At 37.2% G+C, this 22,239-nt stretch overlaps 1 protein-coding gene across 2 annotated transcripts in view; it reads left to right on the forward strand.

Annotated features, from left to right (window-relative positions):
• Positions 1-14,082, forward strand: part of ENPP3 (ectonucleotide pyrophosphatase/phosphodiesterase 3) — a 75,622-nt gene extending 61,540 nt beyond the window's left edge. For both annotated transcript variants that reach the window (XM_087882802.1, XM_034418821.3), the window contains 5 exons: positions 4,737-4,875; positions 9,232-9,309; positions 10,314-10,446; positions 10,966-11,125; positions 13,597-14,082. In XM_087882802.1, coding sequence (XP_087738928.1) covers positions 4,737-4,875; positions 9,232-9,309; positions 10,314-10,446; positions 10,966-11,125; positions 13,597-13,770 — 684 coding nt within the window. In that variant the 3' untranslated portion in view covers positions 13,771-14,082. The remainder of the gene's footprint in view (positions 1-4,736; positions 4,876-9,231; positions 9,310-10,313; positions 10,447-10,965; positions 11,126-13,596) is intronic.
• Positions 14,083-22,239: the final 8,157 nt, after the last annotated feature.

Consider the following 22,239-nt stretch of genomic DNA (forward strand, 5'->3'; position numbering starts at 1 on the left):
TTTCTGTGAATTCTAAACACGGTGTCTTTAATGGCAGGTCAAAGGCTTCTTTAATACTTTGAAATTAAAAGTTACCTCATCTAGAATTTTCTTGAGCTGCATTTTAAAGTAACATTGTGAGCCATGTTGAACTGCTAGAGAAGCTGATGAAATGAGGTGGTGGGTTTCAAAAATTTTTACTACTGGTTCTGTGGGTGTGGCTTGGTGGGCGTGTCATGGCTTGGTGGGCGTGGCTTGGTGGGCGTGGCAGGGGAAGAATACTGCAAAATCCCCATTTCCTCCCGATCAGCTGGGACTTGAGAGGCAGAGAATAGATGGGGGCGGGGCCAGTCAGAATTTTTACTACAGGTTCTCCAGAACTGGTCAGAACCTGCTGAAACCCACTTCTGAGTAAATAAGTAAACAAGATGAGCCACCAGGATTTTGTTATTTTCATCCTACAAACTTTCACCTGTTGCAAACATCCTTAATATTTTAAACTGCAAAATGATTTAAAGATTTTTTTTTCAGTCTAATCAGATGCATATTAATATGTTTACATGTTTTCATGAAAAAGGGCATCTGGTTCTCCAAATGTATTGATTTGTATAAAGGATAAGGCACTAAATAAAAATAAAGGATACAAAGGATAAGGCACTAAATAAAAATAAGTAGATTTCTCCTACACAGTTGCCATCTCACCGCTTCTGAGGTTATCCTTTACATTAGGAACCAACCCCTGGCATTTTATAAAGCAATATGGAATTGGAGAACCTTGGAGAACTTCAGTTGAGGAACTTGGTCCAAAGATTTCTGAGCTGAATCTGGGATTTCTATCTATGCTAAACTCAATCATGCTTTCAAACTGGTGAAACTCTAAAAAGAAGCCTTAAACAGTAAACACCTAATACTGAAACAAGCATTTTGTTGTGGATGTTAATTCCCACAAAATTCGTTTGGTTCATGGTACTGATAAAAAAACATGAGGGTGGGAAGGTATGGTGAAATCCAGCTTGGACATGCAGCTCAGGTGGTATCAAAACAGGAAGTCCCTGGTTTTTGTTTTTTATTTTTTGCTTCATCTTAGGTTCTTAAAATGCTCGTTATATCTGTATCTTATTTTTTGTCTTTTCTCAGATGGTCTTTTTCTCTTTTTACTTCACCTGGAGAAATTCAGCAGAACATTTCAACCTTAAAATAAATCATTTGTTAAATAAATAGCTTGTCTGTTCTAGAAAATCTTCAGCCAGCTGCTTAAGCAATAGTGCAACTCAGCTTATTCATAAGGGTTAAAAAGTGTTTAATGACCTGATCTGGCATTTGATGAAATAGTGCCAGTAATAATCTGAACCGGTCTCAGAAGATATAAAAGTCAGCCTTCAGTACGTTATTATAAACCAGAGTCTTTGCAGCAGGGATGCTCCCCAGATTTACTGATCGTGATTTAAACACAAACATTTTGTCTCTGGGGGAAAAAACATTCATTTTTACCAGGGGAACAATTTGGTTGAACCAAACCATCAACTTCTCACACACAGAAAGACACAAATATTTTCTTCCTCCTTTCCACCCTCTAACAGACATACACAGACACACACTCAGAAAGATAAACTTTTCCCACTCAAAGTTAAAAATAATATTTATGCTGGTAATTCCATGTTTAGAAGAAGGACTAAGTGGACTTTGCACAAAGATTTTACCTAGAATGAATCTCATTCTCTCTCTCTCTGTCTCTCTCTCTCTCTCTCTCTCTCTTTTTTTAAAAGAAAAATGAAAGTTCACTTTGTAAGACAGAGAAATGGTTTTGGAGAGGAAAAATCCTTAACCTTTTCCCTCTCATTGATTTACTTGCATGCTCCAGAAATACATTTGTCTTCCCTTTCTCTGTTCTGAAGCAATTTTATATTATTCTTTGCCATTAGCAAAATAAAACAAAAACAAGTAATGTATCTTAGGTGCATCTTCATTTGTTGATTTCATTTGTTTATTTGTTGCCGTTTGCTATCCTGAATTGTCTGTTTTGAATCAGAAGGGAGACAAAACAAAATAAAATCTCATATTCAATCTCTCCACTACAGGATGGCTAAACCGTGTGTAGAAATAAATGTCACTGGCTTTATAAAATGTGGAAAAACTTTTAAAATGGTAATACAATTGAGTCTGTATAAAAATGAAGAAGGCAGCCAGATCAACAGAATATATCTCTCTGGTTCAAGGAGTTTGCTGAATGTTTCCATTTTATGACTTATTATTTACATCCTGTGACACTTTTAGAAAAAGTGGCTGAAAGATGACCCGGAGGTCAGAGCAGCTGTTTCCAAGTACTGTACTTAAAGTCCCACAAAATACAAATAAATTATGCCTCTTGGTGCATTGATTACTAGTTCCCTTTTGAAGCAGGTTCTTTTTACCAGAGATGGTAACTGTTCTTTTCCTCTAAGTTCAACCTTCTGTGCAGGTTGAGCCAAATCTTAGAAAAGATGTGGGGTGTGTGTGTGTGTGTATGTGTGTGTGTGTGTGTGTGTGTGTGTGTGCCAGGACTATCTTTGCCAATCTCTGTAGCCCTTAATTGGCTGCTGCTTGTGCAGAGAGAGCAAGGCCTAGAGAAAAGAGAACCACAGAATAGCAGCATTTCCACATCACTGAACCTGTTGCTTGTGTATTCTGAAAAAAGCTCCTTTGAATCCTAAGGACTTCATGTCAAGAACATTTGTACAGTAAAATACTGTAGTTTGGGGCTTATTCTATGTTCTTTCATTGATTCCTGACAACTTCTTGGGTGTCAATTGAAGCATGAATGAAGAAATAACTCAAAATCCCACTTGTGGCTTTTTCTTCATACCATTCATTTGTCATACACCAATGTCCAAAACTACAAGGCGATCAAACCGGTCAGTTCTAGAGGAGATCAACCCTGACTGCTCTTTAGAAGGCCAGATCCTGAAGATGAAGCTCAAATACTTTGGTCACCTAAGGACCAAAGGAAAGACTAAAGGAAGGACTCACTGGAGAAGAGCCTAATGCTGGGAAAGATTGAGGGCAAAAGAAGAAGGGAACCTACTACTTCAGTGACTCCATTCAGCCACTTCATTCTCTGTCGTCCCCTTCTTCTTTTGCTTAAATGGACTCTAGAGGATGGTAGATGACAGGAAGGCCTGGAAGAACGTTATCCATGGGGTCGCGATGCGTTGGACACAACTTCGCAACTAACAACAACAATGTCCAAGGCACTATTTATATATAATGTAATTAATCAAAACATTTTCAGGATAATGGATGATATTACAATTGTTTTATGGTGTTTTAAAAATGATAAAATGATATCAGAACAAAATCCAGAATAAAACTGAATAGATAAAATGGTATTTATGTGTTCAGATGCAATAGTGAACAGTGAGAATATTAAAATATATCAGACAATATGAACGACAATGGCTATGTCCACATGATGCCATGGCATAACTTGCCTAACCATATTTTTTTGGATAACTCATGATTTGTTTGGTTTATACAACACACCGCATATGCTAAAGTATACATGAGCCAAGCATATTATAGAATCCCAGCCAATGGAGCAAAATACTAGAAATGAGACATTGTTATGACTACTTTGGTACGGATGAGAATACAGTAAACTATTTCTGGGTAGCTGCTGTTTATAAATACAAGTAGTCCTCAACTTATTACTGTTAATTTAGTGACTGTTCAAACTTACAACAGCACTGAAAAAAGTGACTTATGACCATGTCTCACACTTACAACTCTTGCAGCATCCCCATGGTCATGTGATCAAAATTCAGGTGCTTGGCAACGAACTCAGGTTTATGATGGTTGCATTGTCTGTGTGTGTGTGTGTGTGTGTGTGTGTGTGTGTGTCTTGTGATCACCGTTTTGCGACCTTCTGTCAAGTAAATTCAACGGGGAAACCAGATTCACTTAACAAACATACCACTAATTTAACAAATGCAGTGATTCGCTTAACAACTGTGGCGAGAAAGGTTGTAAAATGAGGCAAAACTCAATTAACAAATGTCTCCCTTAGTAACAGACATGTTGGGCTCAATTGTGGTCGTAGTCTGAGAACTACATGTATAGCTGTGTATGGCGGTGCTTTTGTAGTTAGAGATCGAGGTTGCATTTGGATGAGTGGCTAATACAGCCCAGTGAAAGTCAACAGTGTGACTGTTGCATTCATTTAGCAGTACAGTACTGGCTGCGTCATAAACTTTCTCCCACTCCAGATTGGATGTCTTGCCTTGGCTCACTCTCTCTGTTCACCTGCCCTTTTTCTGCATATACACCATCAGCAATATAGTGTGCGTGTATCTCTTTCCAAACATGAGTATTCTCTCTCTCACTGATGACTCACAATTTGATTTTGACCAGTACAGTGGTTTGCTTCTGAGAAAACCACAGTTAAGGAAATACGGCTTGGCCAAGGTATTAGTGGTCTCAAACAAAAGCCCCTTGAGTATCATTGCTTCCGTTTTGTCATGGGTTCAGGACAAAACTGTGAGGATTTTTCTCCCGCTTCTTCCACCGATGTACTATGGAATGCTGAAGAATAAGAAATCAACCAACTGGATACGCCTGAGAGCAAAGGGCAGGAAGGCTATTCCTATTTTCAGCACCGCCATGATTCATTGCAAAAATGGGAAAAGAAAAAAAATCAAAGGAAACCAGGCTAGGAAGTCTGAAAACCTAAGGTTAGCCACAGCTGTGGGTGTAATGCTTTCTTTTGCCTTCTTCTTTTCCAGCTGGTCAAGCCAACTTCTGTTCCTCCCAGTGCTTCAGACTGTCTGCGGCTAGATGTTCGAATCCCTGCAGCTCAGAGCCAAACTTGCTCCAACTACCAGCCAGACCTGACTATCACCCCCGGCTTCCTCTATCCTCCCGGTTAGTAAAACTGTTCTTTATATAGAAAGGGCATAATGTTTTAATTATCTGGATGTGGCTGAGTGTTTAAACATATACATAGCACTAACTGTGGGATAAGCGTGGCATTCAGGAGGAGGGGGAGGGGGAGAGACAATAAAAAAGAAAACATTTTGTGGTGTTTCTTGCCTGTAAGAAGAACATAATATATAACCATTGCATTTTGTAGACACAAACTGCAGGGCCATGAGAGGTGCAATTCTAAATATTTGATTCCACGGGTTTGTATTTAAAGGGAGTAAGACTGGAAGGCAGATGTGAGAAAGATCGGCTTATAAAATAAAATATAAACAGCAGCAAGACGTGTACACAGATAGTCCTTGATTTATGTCCACAACTGAGCCCCAAATTTTTGTTTGCTAAGCAAGGCAGTTGCTCCATTTTACAACCTTTTTCCCACAGCTGTTAAGCAAATCACTGCAATTGTTAGTGAATCATGCAATTATTAAGTGAATCTTAATAATTGCATGATTATTGGCCTAAATCTTCTCCCCTTTTTAAATGTAAATTTTAATTTGTTTTAAATTATGGGGTATTTTAAATTCAGCCAAATTATTTAATTCATTTTTAATTCATTTTAAATTTTTTGTATTTATGTGTTTTATCTCGTGGCTGTTCACCGCCCTGAGTCCTTCGGGAGAAGGGGGGTATAGAAATTTAATAAAATAAAAATAAAATGAATAAATAATCTGGTTCCCTCATTGGCTTTGCTTGCTAGTGGCCAGCTGGAAAGGTAATAAATGGTGACGTTACATGGTGACCCCACATGACCCCAGGACCATACAAATGCATGGTAGTTGCCAATAAATACATGCCAGTTGCTAAGTGCCCAAAGTTTGCTCATGTGACCATGGGGTTGCTGCAACAGTCATAAGTGTGAAAACCAGTCATAAATAGCGTTTTTGGTGCCATTGTATCTTCAAACAATCACTAAACGAATGGTTGTAAATTGAGGACTACTTGTATGGAAGTAGTATGGAGACTCTGGGCAGCTTACAAAATCAACATATATTGATTTTATATTTATTGATATATAGAAATAGATAAATAGAAATAGATAGATAGATAGATAGATAGATAGATAGATAGATAGATAGATAGATAGATAGATTTTGTAAGATGCCCAGTCCCCTTGCAGCAAGATGGGTGGCAAAACAAATTTAATAAATAAAATAAATAAATTGGGAGAGTTACAGCTTATCTTTTCAACTCCCTTTGGCCTGTTTTGGCCAATGGTGCAGTTAGGCATTTTAAATTCTGATCTTCATAATCTTACGCTCACCCATTTTTCAGAATTGGTTCTACTACATATGGAGTCATTTTTCATTCTTTTGACTGGGTCCTAATTTATTCCGCAAAGCCCTAACTGCAGCAGTGACTCAGATTTTCCATCAAAATCTTTGCCATACACTCATAATGCCAGTTGCCAAGTGCAATAGAAGCCAAGAAGAGGCTGTACTTCCTGAGAATGCTCAGGAAGATAAATGTATCTCAACATCTACTTCTGTCCTACTATCTTACTATCACAGCACCATTGAGAGTGTCCTGACATACGCCATTCTTGCATGGTATGGGAGCAGCTCTGTAGCAGACAAAAAAGCTCTACAGAGAATCATTAAAACTGCCCAGAATATCATCGGACTCCAGCTACCAGCCGTGGACGACATCTTCGAATCTCGCTGTTTGAGAAAGTTGCATAACATTCTCAGAGACTCTTCCCATCCTGCTTACAATCTTTTTGGACTATTGCCTTCTGGCAGAAGATACAGAACAATTAAAACTTGGACCATATGTTTTCTGAATAGTTTTTATCCCAGAGCTCTAATTGCACTCAACAATGAACTAAAGGGCCACTATCAGTGAGCTGTTGGACAGTATTACTTGGTCTGCTGTGTAGATGTTTGGGTGGTTTAGGTGTGGGGAATTGTGGTGGGTGGGAGTGTGTTTGGGTATTGTTATGTGTGTTGGACCTGGTCTTTGGGTGTAAGGTGAATTTCATTGTATGGGTATACTGTGTATACATGTACAATGACAATAAAATTATTAATCAACTCAGGGTCATGACTTTCATCTTAGAAGTATGTTGGTATCTTCCAATCTAGTGAATTCTCAATCAGTGGAGGGAATTTCTGGCAAGAGTTCCAAGAAATGTATTATGTGGCATCACAGATGGTGCCTACTTTTGTAATCTGAAGCACACACTCCAGGTTTCCCAGGAGTTGATACATTGAGAGAGTAGGGCAGATCTACTTGGATATAAATAGCCATTCCACCCAGCACAGACTTTCTTCATGGAAAGCTCTAAGATGGCACTAAGATTTCCATCTTTTCCCACCATTTTCCCATTATTTTTATACATACGGGTATATGTAGATATCCATTATGCTGTTTCCTTTCTGTCATGCAAACTTCAGCAAAGGTGTAAAAGATAACAATTCAACAGATATAAGTCATAAAATAAGAAAAAGCTAAATAAATATAGCCAAATCCATCTTACCAAACCATTCACTATACCTTTCCATACCTTTCTAGCCTTACAACCATCCTAATTTTTACAATGCCTATATATTTTTCCTCCTCCTCCTCCTCCTCTTCTTCTTCTCCCTCTACAATCTCATCATTTATTTCTTCTTTCACACTCACTCTATGACCATCTCAATACACTTCTTTTGTACTGTCCCCTCTTTTTTATATTCTGTCCACATTCATTCTCTCTCTTCTTGTTGAACTACATACACTGCTTAAGTAGTTGATATTCACTGCATTCAACTTACTTTTATGCTGTTGTGGATATACTGTACCCAACACTTGCTTCCATAGAAGAAAGTGGTCAGAAGCACACTCTTTTACACACATGTTTTCACTTCTTTTGACAAGTACTCATACCTCACAACAGACCACACACTGCCCGCTTCCTTTCTCCACCCATCCTTAAGTGAACAGGAAACTATACTATTGCCAATCCCTATCCTGCCCATGTTGTGCCTGTTCTGAGTCACCATGCAATAATACTGTCCTAATGATGTATGTGCAGCACCTGCTAAGAAAACAATTTAGTGATTCCTCCAGTTTTTGATGTCTTCCTTCTTCAGCTTGTTACCAACTAAGTAGGAAGAATGTCTGCCAAACACAGCACTGCAGAAAAACAGGGTGGATCTGGATATTGGGCTTTTAAAACAATTACCTCTGTGCCTGTCTTCCTACACTCCATTCTGTCACAATCTGAATTGAATGAAGTTTTTAAAAAGAACTCACTAAACAAAACAGAAGGGGATTTTCAAGTAGCACTTTAATTTAGAATGTAAGGTTTTGGAGTGTTGCAGTGATGCCTGATAATTGGGAGAATGCCATTATTATTGTCCCTTTCTCCAAAGGCAAAGATAGACAGAATGAATGAAAACTTTACAGGGGAGATTACTTTGTTAAGTTTTCTCTGGAAGAGGTTGGCCAAATTCATGAAAAGTGACAATGAGCAAAAATAAGAGAGTGCCTTGCATTTTAGGTCAAGCAGGGAATGTGCAGATCAGATTTCTGCTCTTCGGTAGTTCATAATTAATGTGAGAATTTTTTTCCTTTCTTGATTTAGTTGAAGTGAATTACAGAATGTATGCATGCATGTGGAGTGGAAATGTGGTTGCTTAGAATGATAAGAATAGCACATGAAAGAAATACAGCTATTTTTTTCCCATGGCCATATAAATTGAATGAAATGCTTAGAAAATTATTCAGAGTTGGGCAGGGAGCAACACAAAGGATGTGTTCAATTGTTTATTTATGGATAAAATTATACAGAATGCTTGTGATGATGTTAGATGTTTTGGGGAAGTTATAAAACTGTACACATATTTGTGTGCAGTTGATGGCAAGACAACCTGAATTATTTGCAGCAAATTTTGGATAGATTCCGGAATGCAATGAATAATATGAATGGAATATTAATGTTTTGAAGGTCAAGATAGTTGTGTTTAAGAAGGAAAATAGATAATATATATTATACATAAATGGCTAAAAACTAGAACAAGCAGATGAATTTAGAAGAAAGAAAAAAAGCAGAGAACAGAGTCCCTTAGTACTATTTGTCAGGTTGGGACTCTGAAACATTAAAAAATATGTCTGCAATGTTTGTTGCAGTCAGTATCTTTCTGCTGTGATGTAATTGACTTCTCGTTTGAGTGGAGTGCAGGAAGTATTTAAATGGTACAGAAGTAAATTCTTCAATATTGAAACTGATATAGTATTCAGCTGAAAAGTAAACTGTATGTGCTTTTGATATTTTTTCCACTATCCATGTCATTAATCCATACTTTTTTCACACAGACTTCAGCTCATCTGACCTTGAGCAGTATGATGCTCTAATTACTAGCAACATTGTTCCTATGTACAAAGGATTTACACGTAAGTTTGGAAAATTTTGACATGATATTGCTTGTTTAAGAACTAATACTTTTTCATATCATGTTTCCCACCTATAATAGCTGCCATAATCTTGTTTTTTTTTGTTTTGTTTTGGAAGACAGCGCATTTCTATACCCCTTGGTGGAGCAATATAAAAATTGGTATTGTTGTTTTTATTATTATTTCAGTGTAGGTACCCCGACTCCAGAATGACAAGAGACAGTTTACATTTTAATAGGAAAGAAGGAGTAGGAGTAGGAGTAGGAGTAGGAGTAGGAGTAGAAGAAGAAGAAGAAGAAGAAGAAGAAGAAGAAGAAGAAGAAGAAGAAGAAGAAGAAGAAGAAGAAGAAGAAAAAGAAGAAGAAGAAGAAGAAGAAGAAGAAGAAGAAGAAGAAGAAGAAGAAGAAGAAGAAGAAGAAGAAGAAGAAGAAGAAGAAGAAGAAGACGACAACAGAGAAAATGTATACTAGCATTCATCAGGCACATTCTTCAATCAGAAATCTTCTCTGACTTAAAGAGAACAAGGCAGCCATTGATAGTGTTTTTTTGTAGAATCTTTTTTTAAGGAATTACACATTGGTATACTTTGCTAATAATTTTTTCACTAGGAAAAATAGTAAGGACAGTTCAGCCGTATATTGAGCAGCCGTATATTGAGCAAACTGAGAGAGCTTCCTAAGATAGCAGATGCTGCAAAGATCCATAGAAGCAAGGAACAAAAGTAGGTTTTATACAGCATCTCCATTCCAGATATCAATTTCACAAATGCTAAGGGCCATGGTTAGGGTTAGGACTGGTCAACTCAAACACTGAAACTTTATTTTTTTTTATTTTTTTTTATTATTATTATTATTTTTTATTTTATTTATTTTATGGCTTAAAAATAAGAGTGTTAGTTTTCAGCAAACACTGAGGACATATGTTCCCATTGCTTCTCTATCAACTTGCAATAGAAAATGGGCACCCTTACATTTGATTCTGTCTTGCTGTGCTCCTAATTACAGGATTGTGGAATTACTTCCATAGTACCCTACTTCCAAAATATGCTACTGAGAGAAATGGACTAAATGTCATCAGTGGGCCTATTTTTGACTATAATTATGATGGACACTTTGATTCTTATGACACAATCAAACAGTAAGTAAATTTAAAAGGCTTAAAAGTAAACCAATATCTTAAATTTCCTTATTTGCTTAGAATAATTTCATATGCAATGAATATAACTGGCTTTAGCAATTTTCCCAATGAACATGACATTACACATCATTCTACAGATTATTTCATCCAGGCAGTTTTACAGAATCAAGTTTACTGTTGTTAAGGCAGTAAAATTTAAATGGTTATCTTTAATCTCACAAATATGATTTATTTCTATGGGTAGTCTAAAGGTAGTCTTTGACTGGTCAGTTAGTGAAGTTTGAAATACTGACTGAACTATTTGGGAGGCCCTTATGACCCAATTTGAAGTTCTGACAGTTAGGAGGCCCCTGAAGTCACATGACTGCACTTCGGGCTACATTTGCAGCATCCCACAGTCATGTTACTGCTTTTATGACTTTGCCCAAAATCAGCATTTTCTTCTAGTTTTCAACAAAATCATATGTATAGCAGACCATTGATTCATTTAACAACTACAACATTCTTGTTCTCTTGCAGATTTGTAAACAATACAAAGATTCCTATCCCAACCCATTACTTTGTTGTGCTTACTAGCTGTGAGAATCGAGCCAACACTTCACTGAATTGTCTACCAGGCTCTTTGGAAGTTTTGTCTTTTATTCTCCCACATCGTCCTGACAACTCAGAGAGCTGTGCTGTAAGTGTGGTAACACTGATTTCTAAACATTTTGCCTTGTCACTTCACAAATTTAGGATTTTTTAAAAATTTCCACAATGGGACCTAGCCAGGGGTGAAATCCAGCAGGTTCTGACAGGTTCTGGAGAACCGGTAGCGGAAATTTTGAGTAGTTTGGAGAACCGGCAAATATCATTTCTGGCTGGCCCCGGAGTGGGATAGGAATAGAGATTTTGCAATATCCTTCCCCCAGGACTGGGGAGGGAATGGGGATTTTGCAGTATCCTTCCCCTGGTATGGGGTGGGAATGGAGATTTTGCAGTATCCTTCCCCTGCCATGCCTACCAAGCCACACCAGGCCCACCAAGCCATGCCCACAGAACTGGTAGTAAAAAAATTTGGATTTCACCAATGGACCTAGCTTATAGATTCTTCTGATATACTGGGTTATTAGACCATTGTCTTAATAATCATTACGTTCAACAGTATTTTCAGCTAAATACAGTTGAATTGAAAATATATTAAGATTTTTAATGTCTGATTCCGCTGCCTCCTCCTCCTCCTCCTCTTCCTCCTCCTCTTTCTCTATGCCTACAGGAAATAGGATTAGGATCCGTTATGAAACAGTGGCTAAGAAGCTAAAATACAAATCTAGTCGAAGATTTACATTACACTTCTGTTACAAATGCAGCAGATGGTCTTAATCAAAACAAACTGCTTAGCCCAAACTCTTGTTTGCAATACAGGAATCTACGCTAGAATATTAAATGGAAATGAGTATACTAAGTGGGAAATGCATATACTTTAATAAGGACTACAATTGCAAATGTATATAAATAGCTTTAGATCTTCTAAACTCCAGAACTGAGAAATATCATTTTGGTCTATTTTCCACTTAAATAAAAAAAATCATAGATCATACAATTGGAAGGGGCCATTTAGGCTACTAAATCCAATCCCTATTCAGGAAAGGAATAGAATTAAAGCATTCCAGACAGAAGCTTTCATCCAAGAAGCAATAGGTGGAAACTAATCAAGGAGAGAAACAACTTAGAACTAAGGAGAAATTTCCTGACAGCTAGAATAATTAATAAGTGGAACAACTTGCCTTTAGAAGTTGTAAATGCTCCAACATTGGAAGTTTTTAAGAAGAGATTGGATAACCATTTGTCTGAAGTAGTGTAGAGTTTCCTGCTTAAGCAGAGGGTCGGGCTAGAAGATGTCTAATATCCCTTCCAGAGATCCCCTCTGTTATTCTGTTCTATTCTAAGGAAGGAAAGGCCACCCCCTCTCTAGGCAATTGGTTGCACTGCTAAATTGGTTGCTGTACTGTCTTGAAGTTTCTGTAGCACCTTGTCAGAATTTACTTTTCTATAACTTTATTCCTCTAATTAAGATTATTATTCTTTGTTCTCTGGAATGAGAGAGAACAAATCTTTACATCCTTTTAGATGCTTGAAGAGGATTACCGTTCTCCCCTTCTGACATCTATTCTTAGTGCTTAACAATCGGCACTTACAATTTTTCTTCATACAATTTAATTTCAAACACCCAGTCATCTTTGTTGCTCCTCTCTGAATCTGATCTAGTTTCTCTAAATCAGGGGTCTCTAAACTTGACAATTTTAAGATTTGCGGACTTCAGCTCCACAAGTCTTAAAGGGGCCAAGTTTGTTCTAAATGCTTCTTAAAGTGTACTATCCAGAATAGGACACAGTGGATAATGTCAGTCTTACCAAAGAACTATGTCAAATGGTGACTTCCTGTAATTTGAACATCATACTTCTGTTGATGTAGGCTAAAATTGCATTTGTTTTCTTTGCAGCAACATCACATTGTATGCTCATATTAAGCTTGCATTCAAATGCTATTAAGTAATTATTTTTCACAAGTACTACTGGAATAGCTGGCCCTTCAACTATAACATTTAGAAATAACTTTTTCTGTAACTACAACTAACTTAGAAAATAGATTTTTGGGTCTGAACTATCTTGCAATATTCCTTTACTTTATTTGCCTTCAGTTTTGTCCGACTACTAGTATATGATAAAGCTCTATTTTTCATTTTGCCCTCTTCTGTTTTCCAATGAAATGAATATTATTGCCAAAGAATTTGGTCAATGTTCACAGCATATTTTCTCAAGCTTTAATTTTGGAATTGGGACAAAGGGGGGTGTACAATGTGATGAAACTATAAGGATTTCCTTTTGTCATTTTAACTATCATTTTTACTGAAGACAAAAAGCAGAGAGGCACTTTGTGTTTCCACCAGTTATACTAGAATGGCATTGTATGCTCATCTAAATCTCAAACAGTGTAGGCCATAAAAATCTAATAATGATCTATTAGCTCTGTGAATACACTCTAGCACTTGATATGCTATTCCATGTGAAAAAATTATAACATTTTTCATTTCAAACTTAGAAGACTGGTAAGCTGCTTTAACTGTCTGCCAAAACAGACCTCAAATGTTATTTTTGCTTGCTTTATCAGGACAAATCGCCAGACAATCTGTGGGTTGAAGAAAGAGTGCAGACTCATACAGCACGTGTTCGTGATGTGGAGCTCCTTACTGGTCTGAATTTTTATTCAGAGCTCAAACAGCCTCTCTCAGAAACCCTTCGATTGAAAACATTTCTGCCTATATTTGTAAACCCAGTTGACTGAATGTAAATCTAGGGCTATTCCAGAGAAATGGTTCTTAGCATCAGTGCTATTAATAATAATAATAATAAAAAACCACTATTGTGGAAGTATTTGTTTTCTCTCTCCTTGTATCCATATGCATATTGAAAATAAGATTAAACAAGATTAAATAAATGCTGGAAAACCTTAAAATGATTTCAAATAGAAGACCCTTCTGGGCAATTCTCCCAGAGGAAGAAGTGATACAGCTTCATCCAGAACTATCCTTGAGTTTGAAATAATGCTTAAATTATTGAACCAGCCTATTTTAAATAAATTGTTCCACATTTGAAATGGATTGTTTCACATTCAAAATAATTTGCATTTGAGATATTTTGTACATCACCAGTTCTAGAGTTGAAATCCACAATCTGAAGGATGGCCAGATTGGAGAAAAATGATCTAGGTAAGCAAGTTACTTTCCTCCATCACACTTATCTCCTGGAGGAGGGAAAGAAACATAGGGGGATTTTCCATAGGTAAAATATTAGGAAATGGTTAAATTCTGATACATACAGTAGACCTATATCTGTTTTCCACTCAATTTATAATGAACCTTTCTTTGCTTTCCCTGATCAAAATGAGGGGCAGGCTCACAGAACTATTAGTTTTGAACTACAGTAATTAGGTGGCCTCTCCCACAGAAAATAAAAGGATTACATCTTTTTTTTAAACAACAACAATTAGTCTTAAATGCTTAGCCTCCAGTTTCATTGATTTGTGCCTGCTATTTGAGCATAAAACTAATTTCAAAACTAAGCTTTAAAAAGCTGTCTTATACTCATTCATTTATGTATACAAAATATATTTGCTATTTCTGAAAGTGTCAAAGAATCACTGAGCATATTAATGAAATTTATTTCACAACATCTCTCATATTGGCACAGCCAGAATGTCATGTTATTATATTTTGTACTCACATGAATAATGAGCTTGATAACTCACAAGTCCACATTGCACAGTTTCTGTTCACTCCTGCATACAAGAGTTGCTTGATAGTGAGATGGGCAGCATATAAATTAAACAAGCAAAGAAATTTGTAGTATTTTACTGAAGTATGGGAGTTTACAGCTAACAGTCTTTTCTGTTTGCTAGTACAAAACAGTCTGGTTCACTATGGCAATATTTTTATTGCTAGATTGGCAAAAACTGCAGCATCTGAAATGGCTTCTTGGTTGTGTTGCCAAATAATCTTCATGCAAGATCTATTTCCTAATTAAGCCATCTAACTGTAAAATTGAGGCTGCTATGCTTTGCATAGTAGTCCAGTTATGCTGAACTAATGAATCTGATTTGGCATTGAGGTTTTTTTTTTCTGAATATGTCTGAATCCAATTTATCTGCAAATATTTGAATATGATACAAAAAAACCCATGCTTGAACTTTTCAGTTCAGTATTTGAAGAACAATTGTCTTCACTGTACAGTCAGTAGTCAGTTTTTCTACATACAGTAGCTTCATGGAATACTATACTTAATAAACCATGAAAGTTTAGCTATAGCCAATGAATGAATTTGAAACAAGCGTCTCTCATTCCAATGCCAAGAAAGGATTTTCTCCAAAACAAAGATTACTAAGCAAAAAGCTTTTATAAGGTCAAAGATCCTTATCATGTGTCTGGAGATGAGCATATACATTGCACAGTTACAGGCCAACATTTAGTTATTAAAAACGGTGACAACCCAATGGCTTTTCAAAGGCTGTTATTTGAACATCAAAACAAGATAACTAGATCCAGGTGTGAAATTCTGCTGGTTCTATCCGGATCGCGTGATCCAGTAGGGCCGACTGCGCGAAGCCCCGCCCACCTGCACGGAGGTCATGACATCCCTTTTTTGCGATGATTTTCAGCCTCTGTGCATGCACAGAAGGCTTTGCGCTTGCGTGGACAATGGCACGCACATTTGCAAACTGGTAGGGAAGGTAAGTGAATTTCACCCCCGACTGGATCCCTGTTTTACAATCAATGTTGTTATGTGAGGATGAAATATAGACTGAATCCACATTGTTTTCTGCAATAAGACCTCTCTTGGTTAATACAAACCAATCTTCCCAGTTTGACGCACAACAGATGCATTGAGTCTATGACGTTCAGAATTCCCTGCCAGCATGAATTTTCGTACTAATTTGGAGAATACTTTAGATAATGGATGTAGGTACTTTTTATACTGCTTATGTTTTCTTAAAACCATGACATCTGATTCTATTTACACTCTCTGATGATCACAGGAAAAATGTGTTTGCCCCTAAATTCAACAAGTCTAGTCAAAATGAGTGCCTTTACACATGTCTGAATTTCAGATAGCTTGGGTGGAAAGTTTCCACATGACCTCCTTCTCTGACTGCCAGCATAAATCCCTTGTCCTCGACCTCCCAAAGTTCCTACTTCAAGGATGTATATAGGATTAGAATTAAGTAGGATTGGGGTAAATAAACAAGAGACTTTCACAAATAAAATTTCTCTAGACTAGGAGACAAGCACAAAGTTCTGTTTTTAAGCGAATGAGAAATTTTATTCCAGGACCATGGGATATTTTAAAAAGCTTTTTATCAGTTCAGGGAAGCATATCAGTAAAAATCGTTCACAAAAATGGGCTCAACTCTTTTCAGGTGTTTTTTGCCTATGTTTTTTTATTTTGTACTTTCAAATCATTTTTGACTACTAGTGACTACTTGAACTGATCTCTGCAATTTTCTTGGCAAGGTTTTTCAGAAGTGGTTTGCCCTTGCATTTTTAGGGGCTGAAAGCAGGGGTGAAATCCAGCAGGTTCTGACAGGTTCTGGAGAACTGGTAGCAGAAATTTTGAGTAGTTCAGAGAACTGGCAAATATCACCTCTGGCTGGCCCCAGATTGGGGACGGAATGGTGATTTTGCAGTATCCTTCCCCTGCCACACCCACCAAGCCATGCCCACCAAGCCACACCACACCACGCCCACCAAGCCACGCTCACAGAACCAGTAGTAAAAAAAAATTGGATTTCACCACTGGCTGAAAGAGAGTAATTGGCCCCAGGTCACTCAGCTTGCTTAGTGCCTAAGATGGGACTTGAACTCAGTCTCCTGGTTTCTAGTCCTAATCTGTACACCAAACTGATTCCAAGCCTATGTGCTTATGTGTAAATGCATGGGTGAGTGTGCATGCATGTGTGCCCATAATGAAATCTTGTGAGATATTTACCTTTTGTAAGAGTTTCAAACTCAACCAGGTTTTAAAGGCCATCTGAAATCTGTCAAGAGCACTGATACTATATATGAATTTGGCTATTTAAGGTTTTTTTAAAAAAAAGATTCAATAAGGTAATCGGAATAACAGAGTTGGAAGGGACCTTCTAGTCCAACCCCCTGCTCAAGCAGGGAACCCTATACCATTTGGTTGGTACAACCAAACAAGAGGTTGGACACCAACAAGTGGTTGTCCAATCTCATCTTTAAGAAATCTCCAATGTTGGAGCACCCACAACTTCTTTGCTTTATACTGCCACAGTAGGATATATTCAGGCATTTGGAATATAGAAAACATTGCTTGACATGAGGTAGCAATTGCCAAAGCTGGGTAGGAGCAACTAGAAAGCTTTTTTTTACATTTCATAGCAAATTTCGGAACATTTCATAACAAATCTGAAAGTGATGAGCCTGGGGAGGGCAAAAAACGGGCCCACCGGTAACCTTTTTGCCATTGCATGCCAAAAGCGGGTAGAGCGCGGGGGGGGGTGTCATGTGAGCATGCGCAGGGGTGGGACGCAGAGGGGGCTTTGAATTATGGGTGTGGGCATGCGTGTGTGCGACCCCCCACCTCCCCCCTCTTTTGGCACGCGACAGCAAAAAGGTTAGCCATCACTGCCTTATATCCTGCTCTATGTAAAAAAACGTATTTTCCGTGATAGCAGAAATTGGTTCTTTGTCATTTGAGAAAAAACAAGTTAAAGCAAAAACATAAGACGTTGCCAAGGGTGTTGACCAAACTGCAAGTTGACCCAATGCTGAATTTGTTTTTCCCTGGTATGAAGTAGCCAATTATCACACAACTTGGGAAACTGCAACCTGGTACAGCACATACCGTCTGGAGAGCACACCTACAGGTGTGCTCTCCAGACTACATCACAAATTGATAGCCCCAATACACAAAATAGCTTTTATACACTTTTGGAAAACAAAAGAAGGTGATCGTTAGCAAGCAATAGACAACAAGAAATGAACTATTCACGCCCCTGGCAGAGGATGCCCCTCCCAGAAGATGGGTTCATTACTAAAACGTTATAACTCTCTCCCTTCTGCTCCTATGGCTGATAAGGCTGGTAATTAAGTATGCATAACTTTCTAGCTAATTTATCTGCAGTAGGAATGGAGAAGTTAACCTTGAATCATCTGCTAGTCTGGTACAAATTCCTTGATAAGGCTATCAGATAGCCTTCCAGGAATTTGAGGGCAAGGACTTGAGGCCCAAAGGGAAGACATCTAATAGTAAAATGAAGGACGTTTTTTAAAAAAAATTTCCCTAGCAAAATGGAGGTTCTCTGGCTCAAAGAAGATATACCAGTGCTACAAAGGTCAAACAATTGTCAATAATTGAAGAATCCAATTGAAAGAATGAATTTTTGAAATACTTTCCAAGAAACATACTGTGTACTTGATAAACAGAAACTTAGAGTTCAGTTCAAGGGAAGTCACCCACATCTGAAAACAGACACTTTCAAAAGATAACCTTAAAAACCTAGTAGGATAAGAGCTAATTTCATGACTTTTACTAGCTTCTAATGCCTTTTAAAGGCTCTATTATTCATAACCTTCCCAACGCAGTCACTGTAAAAAAAAATGTTTCCAATAATACAGTGGAAAAATTAATATTTCTCATGGTACTATTTCCAACTGTTTATAGAGGTTTCAATTACAATAACTGTATCTTAGGAAATCCTAGTTCTTTTGGATGGTATCTTCGGTGATCTTGAAAAGAAAGCTTCGTATTAAATTTATATTATTCCTGAATTTAAGTTAGTTCCCTAGTATGTTTATCCCTAAAATCAATTAAATATTGAAAGTAAATTGAATATTGAAGTAAATGCCAAATACTTTTTAACTGAGGACACTATATCAGGCATGTTCAATCCATGGCCCATAGGCCACATGCAGCCCTGCACAGCCAGTAATGCGACACCACAAGATTGTAAATATTATTATATGATTTATATAGATTAACTATATTATATATTTTATATGCAGCCCAAGCCAATCCCTCTTCACTCAATGTGGCCCAGGCAAGCCAAATAGTTGGACAACCATACTCTATACATTCACTTTTCACCTACACAGTATTAGTTTCTTTTCTCTTTTTGATCTCATAATGCTGGTTGGATTTGGTGATTGAGTCATTCTGACTATATCTTGGTTTATACCAAACTAGAGTAGAGCAAAGAAGTTTCTTTGCCTCTGAGCAGACCCATGCTTTCTGTTTGGCCCATTGCCTAGTACGGGCCTCCCAACACTTCCTGAGTTCAAGAAAGAATATTGTCTTCCACTCCAGGCCCATTGCAAATGCACTCCCACCCAAGTTTTCCAGCTTCAATTGAGCCTTCGTAAGTCCTTTGGAGTGAACAGTCTCCAGCATTTTGTTCAATTCTAGCAGCAATCTCAATTCTGTTTGGCTGAAATGCCTGGCACATTTCTCCCCTTCTACAGCTAGTTCTGCCTTGGGCAACCATTTTATCCTGGGCATGCCAGATTTGTTTGTTTATTTATTAAATTTATATGCCATACGTTCACTATCCAAAGTGAGTCTCAGAAGCTTACAGTGGCATAAAAGCATAAATCTAAAAATATGAAAAGCATTAGAATTTACAGTTATTAAATAAAGGTTAAAAGCCGAGAACACAGAAAGTACAGAGGTTTGTTTTTGTCTCTGTCACATAGCTGGAATGTAGGTTGCTATATTCTCCATATTTATCTTTCTAATATTGCAATTGATCCATAATAGCCTGTAAACCACACAACATCTTTTATAATTCTCCTGCTGGATAGTATTAATTATTTATTTATTTATTTATTTATTTATTTATTTATTTATTTATTTATTTATTTATTTATTTATTTATTTATTTAATTTATATACCGCCCTTCTCCCAGAAGGACTCAGGGCGATTACAGCCAAAATAAAACACACAGATATAAAATTTAAAAAACAATTTAAGAAATATTAAATGATTTGGCCCATATCTAATTAAAATAAAACTACCCGTTTTGGACATTTAAAAGTTAACGATTAAAATTTAAAAATTAGGCCAACCCGGCTTGTTGGAATAAAAGCGTCTTGAGGGCCTGGCGGAAGGTGCGTAAGTTGGGAATCCTCCGCATCTTGGGGGGCAATTCGTTCCAGAGGGCAGGAGCCCCCACAGAGAAGGCTCTCCCCCTGGGGGTCGCCAGCTGACATTGTTTGGCCGATGGCACCTGGAGGAGCCCCTCTCTGTGGGAGTGAATTGGCCGGTGGGAGGCTATTGGTAAAAACCTTTGGTTTTTATAACCAAAATGAGCTGGAGGACTGGGATAGTCTAATTTAAATGGTCATATTTAATTTCCTCAGCTTCATTTTATGAGTATGATTGTCTTCAAAGACCATTTGTAGAGTTGAAACAGTCATGTTTAATTTATTTATTTATTGAATTTATATTGCAGTCTATGCCGCCAATGTTATTGTTTGCATGAACAACAAGAGTTCACCCATCAAGCCCCCTTTTGGACAATAAATCCATAGTGCACATACACTTAAAAAAAAAAGTTTAATTAATGCTTTAAAAGTTCAACGATACATAATCGCAAAGGTCCTTGAGAAAAAAAACAATATTTCTTTGTGTATTATTCTCAGTTCTGTCTTCCCTACTTAGCACTCAACAAATGTGTTGGACTACAAGTCCCATAATCTTGAATCCCCTCATTATCTGGAGACTACTAGACTGAGGAAATCTGCTTCAAGTTGCAAATATTACACGGCATATAATTATGCAGAAGAGTTCCATCCAGGAAAGATGCTTGCTTCAAAAATAAACAAACCCAAAAACAGATTTAGGGTACCTCCTTAAGGTTTTCCTTCCTTTCCTATTTCCTTTTTTTTCCTAGTTTTTTTCTCCAGTTCCTCCCTCTATAAAGTATAAGAATATTAAAGTTATGTTACAAATGCCAAAAACTCAGTGGCAAAAGAAGCCTCCATTAAGGCATTCTTCACATGCCTTAAAAAATCTGCCCTCACTTTAAGTTTCCCTTTCTTCCATTTTTCTTTCTTCGGATTTGGTGACCTAAATACTTGCAACATTTCAACTCAGACTCCACCAACAACATTATTCTATTACACACACACCCCCAAACTCCATATTGCCAAATTTCACTGGTAGATGGCTGAAAATTGACACATGAACATTGTCATGTAAACCTGAAACAAGCTTAAAAAGTAAACCACTTTGAAACAAAGATCTGTTTTTTTAATAAAAAATCCAGAAATCCCTACAAAATCTCATACACGATGCTGTTGTATCCATTTTTATCATTCCACTGTCCACTAAGAAATTTCCAACCTCTATCCCTAATGTTATTCATCATCTCCAATTGATAGGGAGAGAGAGAGAGAGAGAGAAACATAAATCTGTGCTCCCATCACAAGCAAATTTTTCAGTGCTCAGTGCTACTTATAGAGAAATAAACGTATGGAGTAACAAGTTTAAAAGTGTTTAAAAGACCTTACTTCCAGATAAGTAAACATGAGCAAAACCCCATTCCATGTCTGTAAAAACATCAAAGCCAATAGTAAACTAGTATTAACAATTTATAAAATGAAAGCTTTTTTTGTTATCTTTAATGTATGTTTGGAATGCTGAACATTTTTGGACAGTATCGACTCAAGAAGCTTTACATTCTGCATATTCATCCAGGACATCCAGGAATGTCATTTTGCAACATACCAAAACTAAAACAAATCGTATTAGCTACAATCCAAATGTCTGGCATTAGAAATATCTGCAAAAGTGTAGAGAGTTTCAGCCATAGACAAATATTTTCTCCTTTCATTGTTTTTAGTACCTTTGGGAAAGAAGTTCAAGTAAAATGCATTTCTGAAAATAACACTGTAGGTGACTTAAAAATAGAGGAAGAGTGAACAGGATGTTAGCTAAAAATACGTTTTAAAAAAGATGCCAATACTCTGGAAAACTGTATTTACATCTCTCCTGTAGGAGAAAACCACTGGTAGAGAGAGTCAAAACAAAGGTATGCCAATGTAACAAGATCATTCACTTTCAACAGCCCTTCCAACTCTGTGAGGGCTGACAAATACTACTGGGGTGCTGCAGGGAGATTTTTTTTCTGTACTGTAGAAAAATCTTGTTTGTTAAATGTGCTCCACTGGTCCATTCCATGTCATTTAGTAAAGCATAGCACAAATGGCAATGTGCATCTAATGCTAACACATAAAG

This window comes from Pantherophis guttatus, chromosome 1 (genome assembly GCF_059756535.1).
Source record: "Pantherophis guttatus breed Tessera chromosome 1, ASM5975653v1, whole genome shotgun sequence".
NCBI lineage: Eukaryota > Metazoa > Chordata > Lepidosauria > Squamata > Colubridae > Pantherophis > Pantherophis guttatus.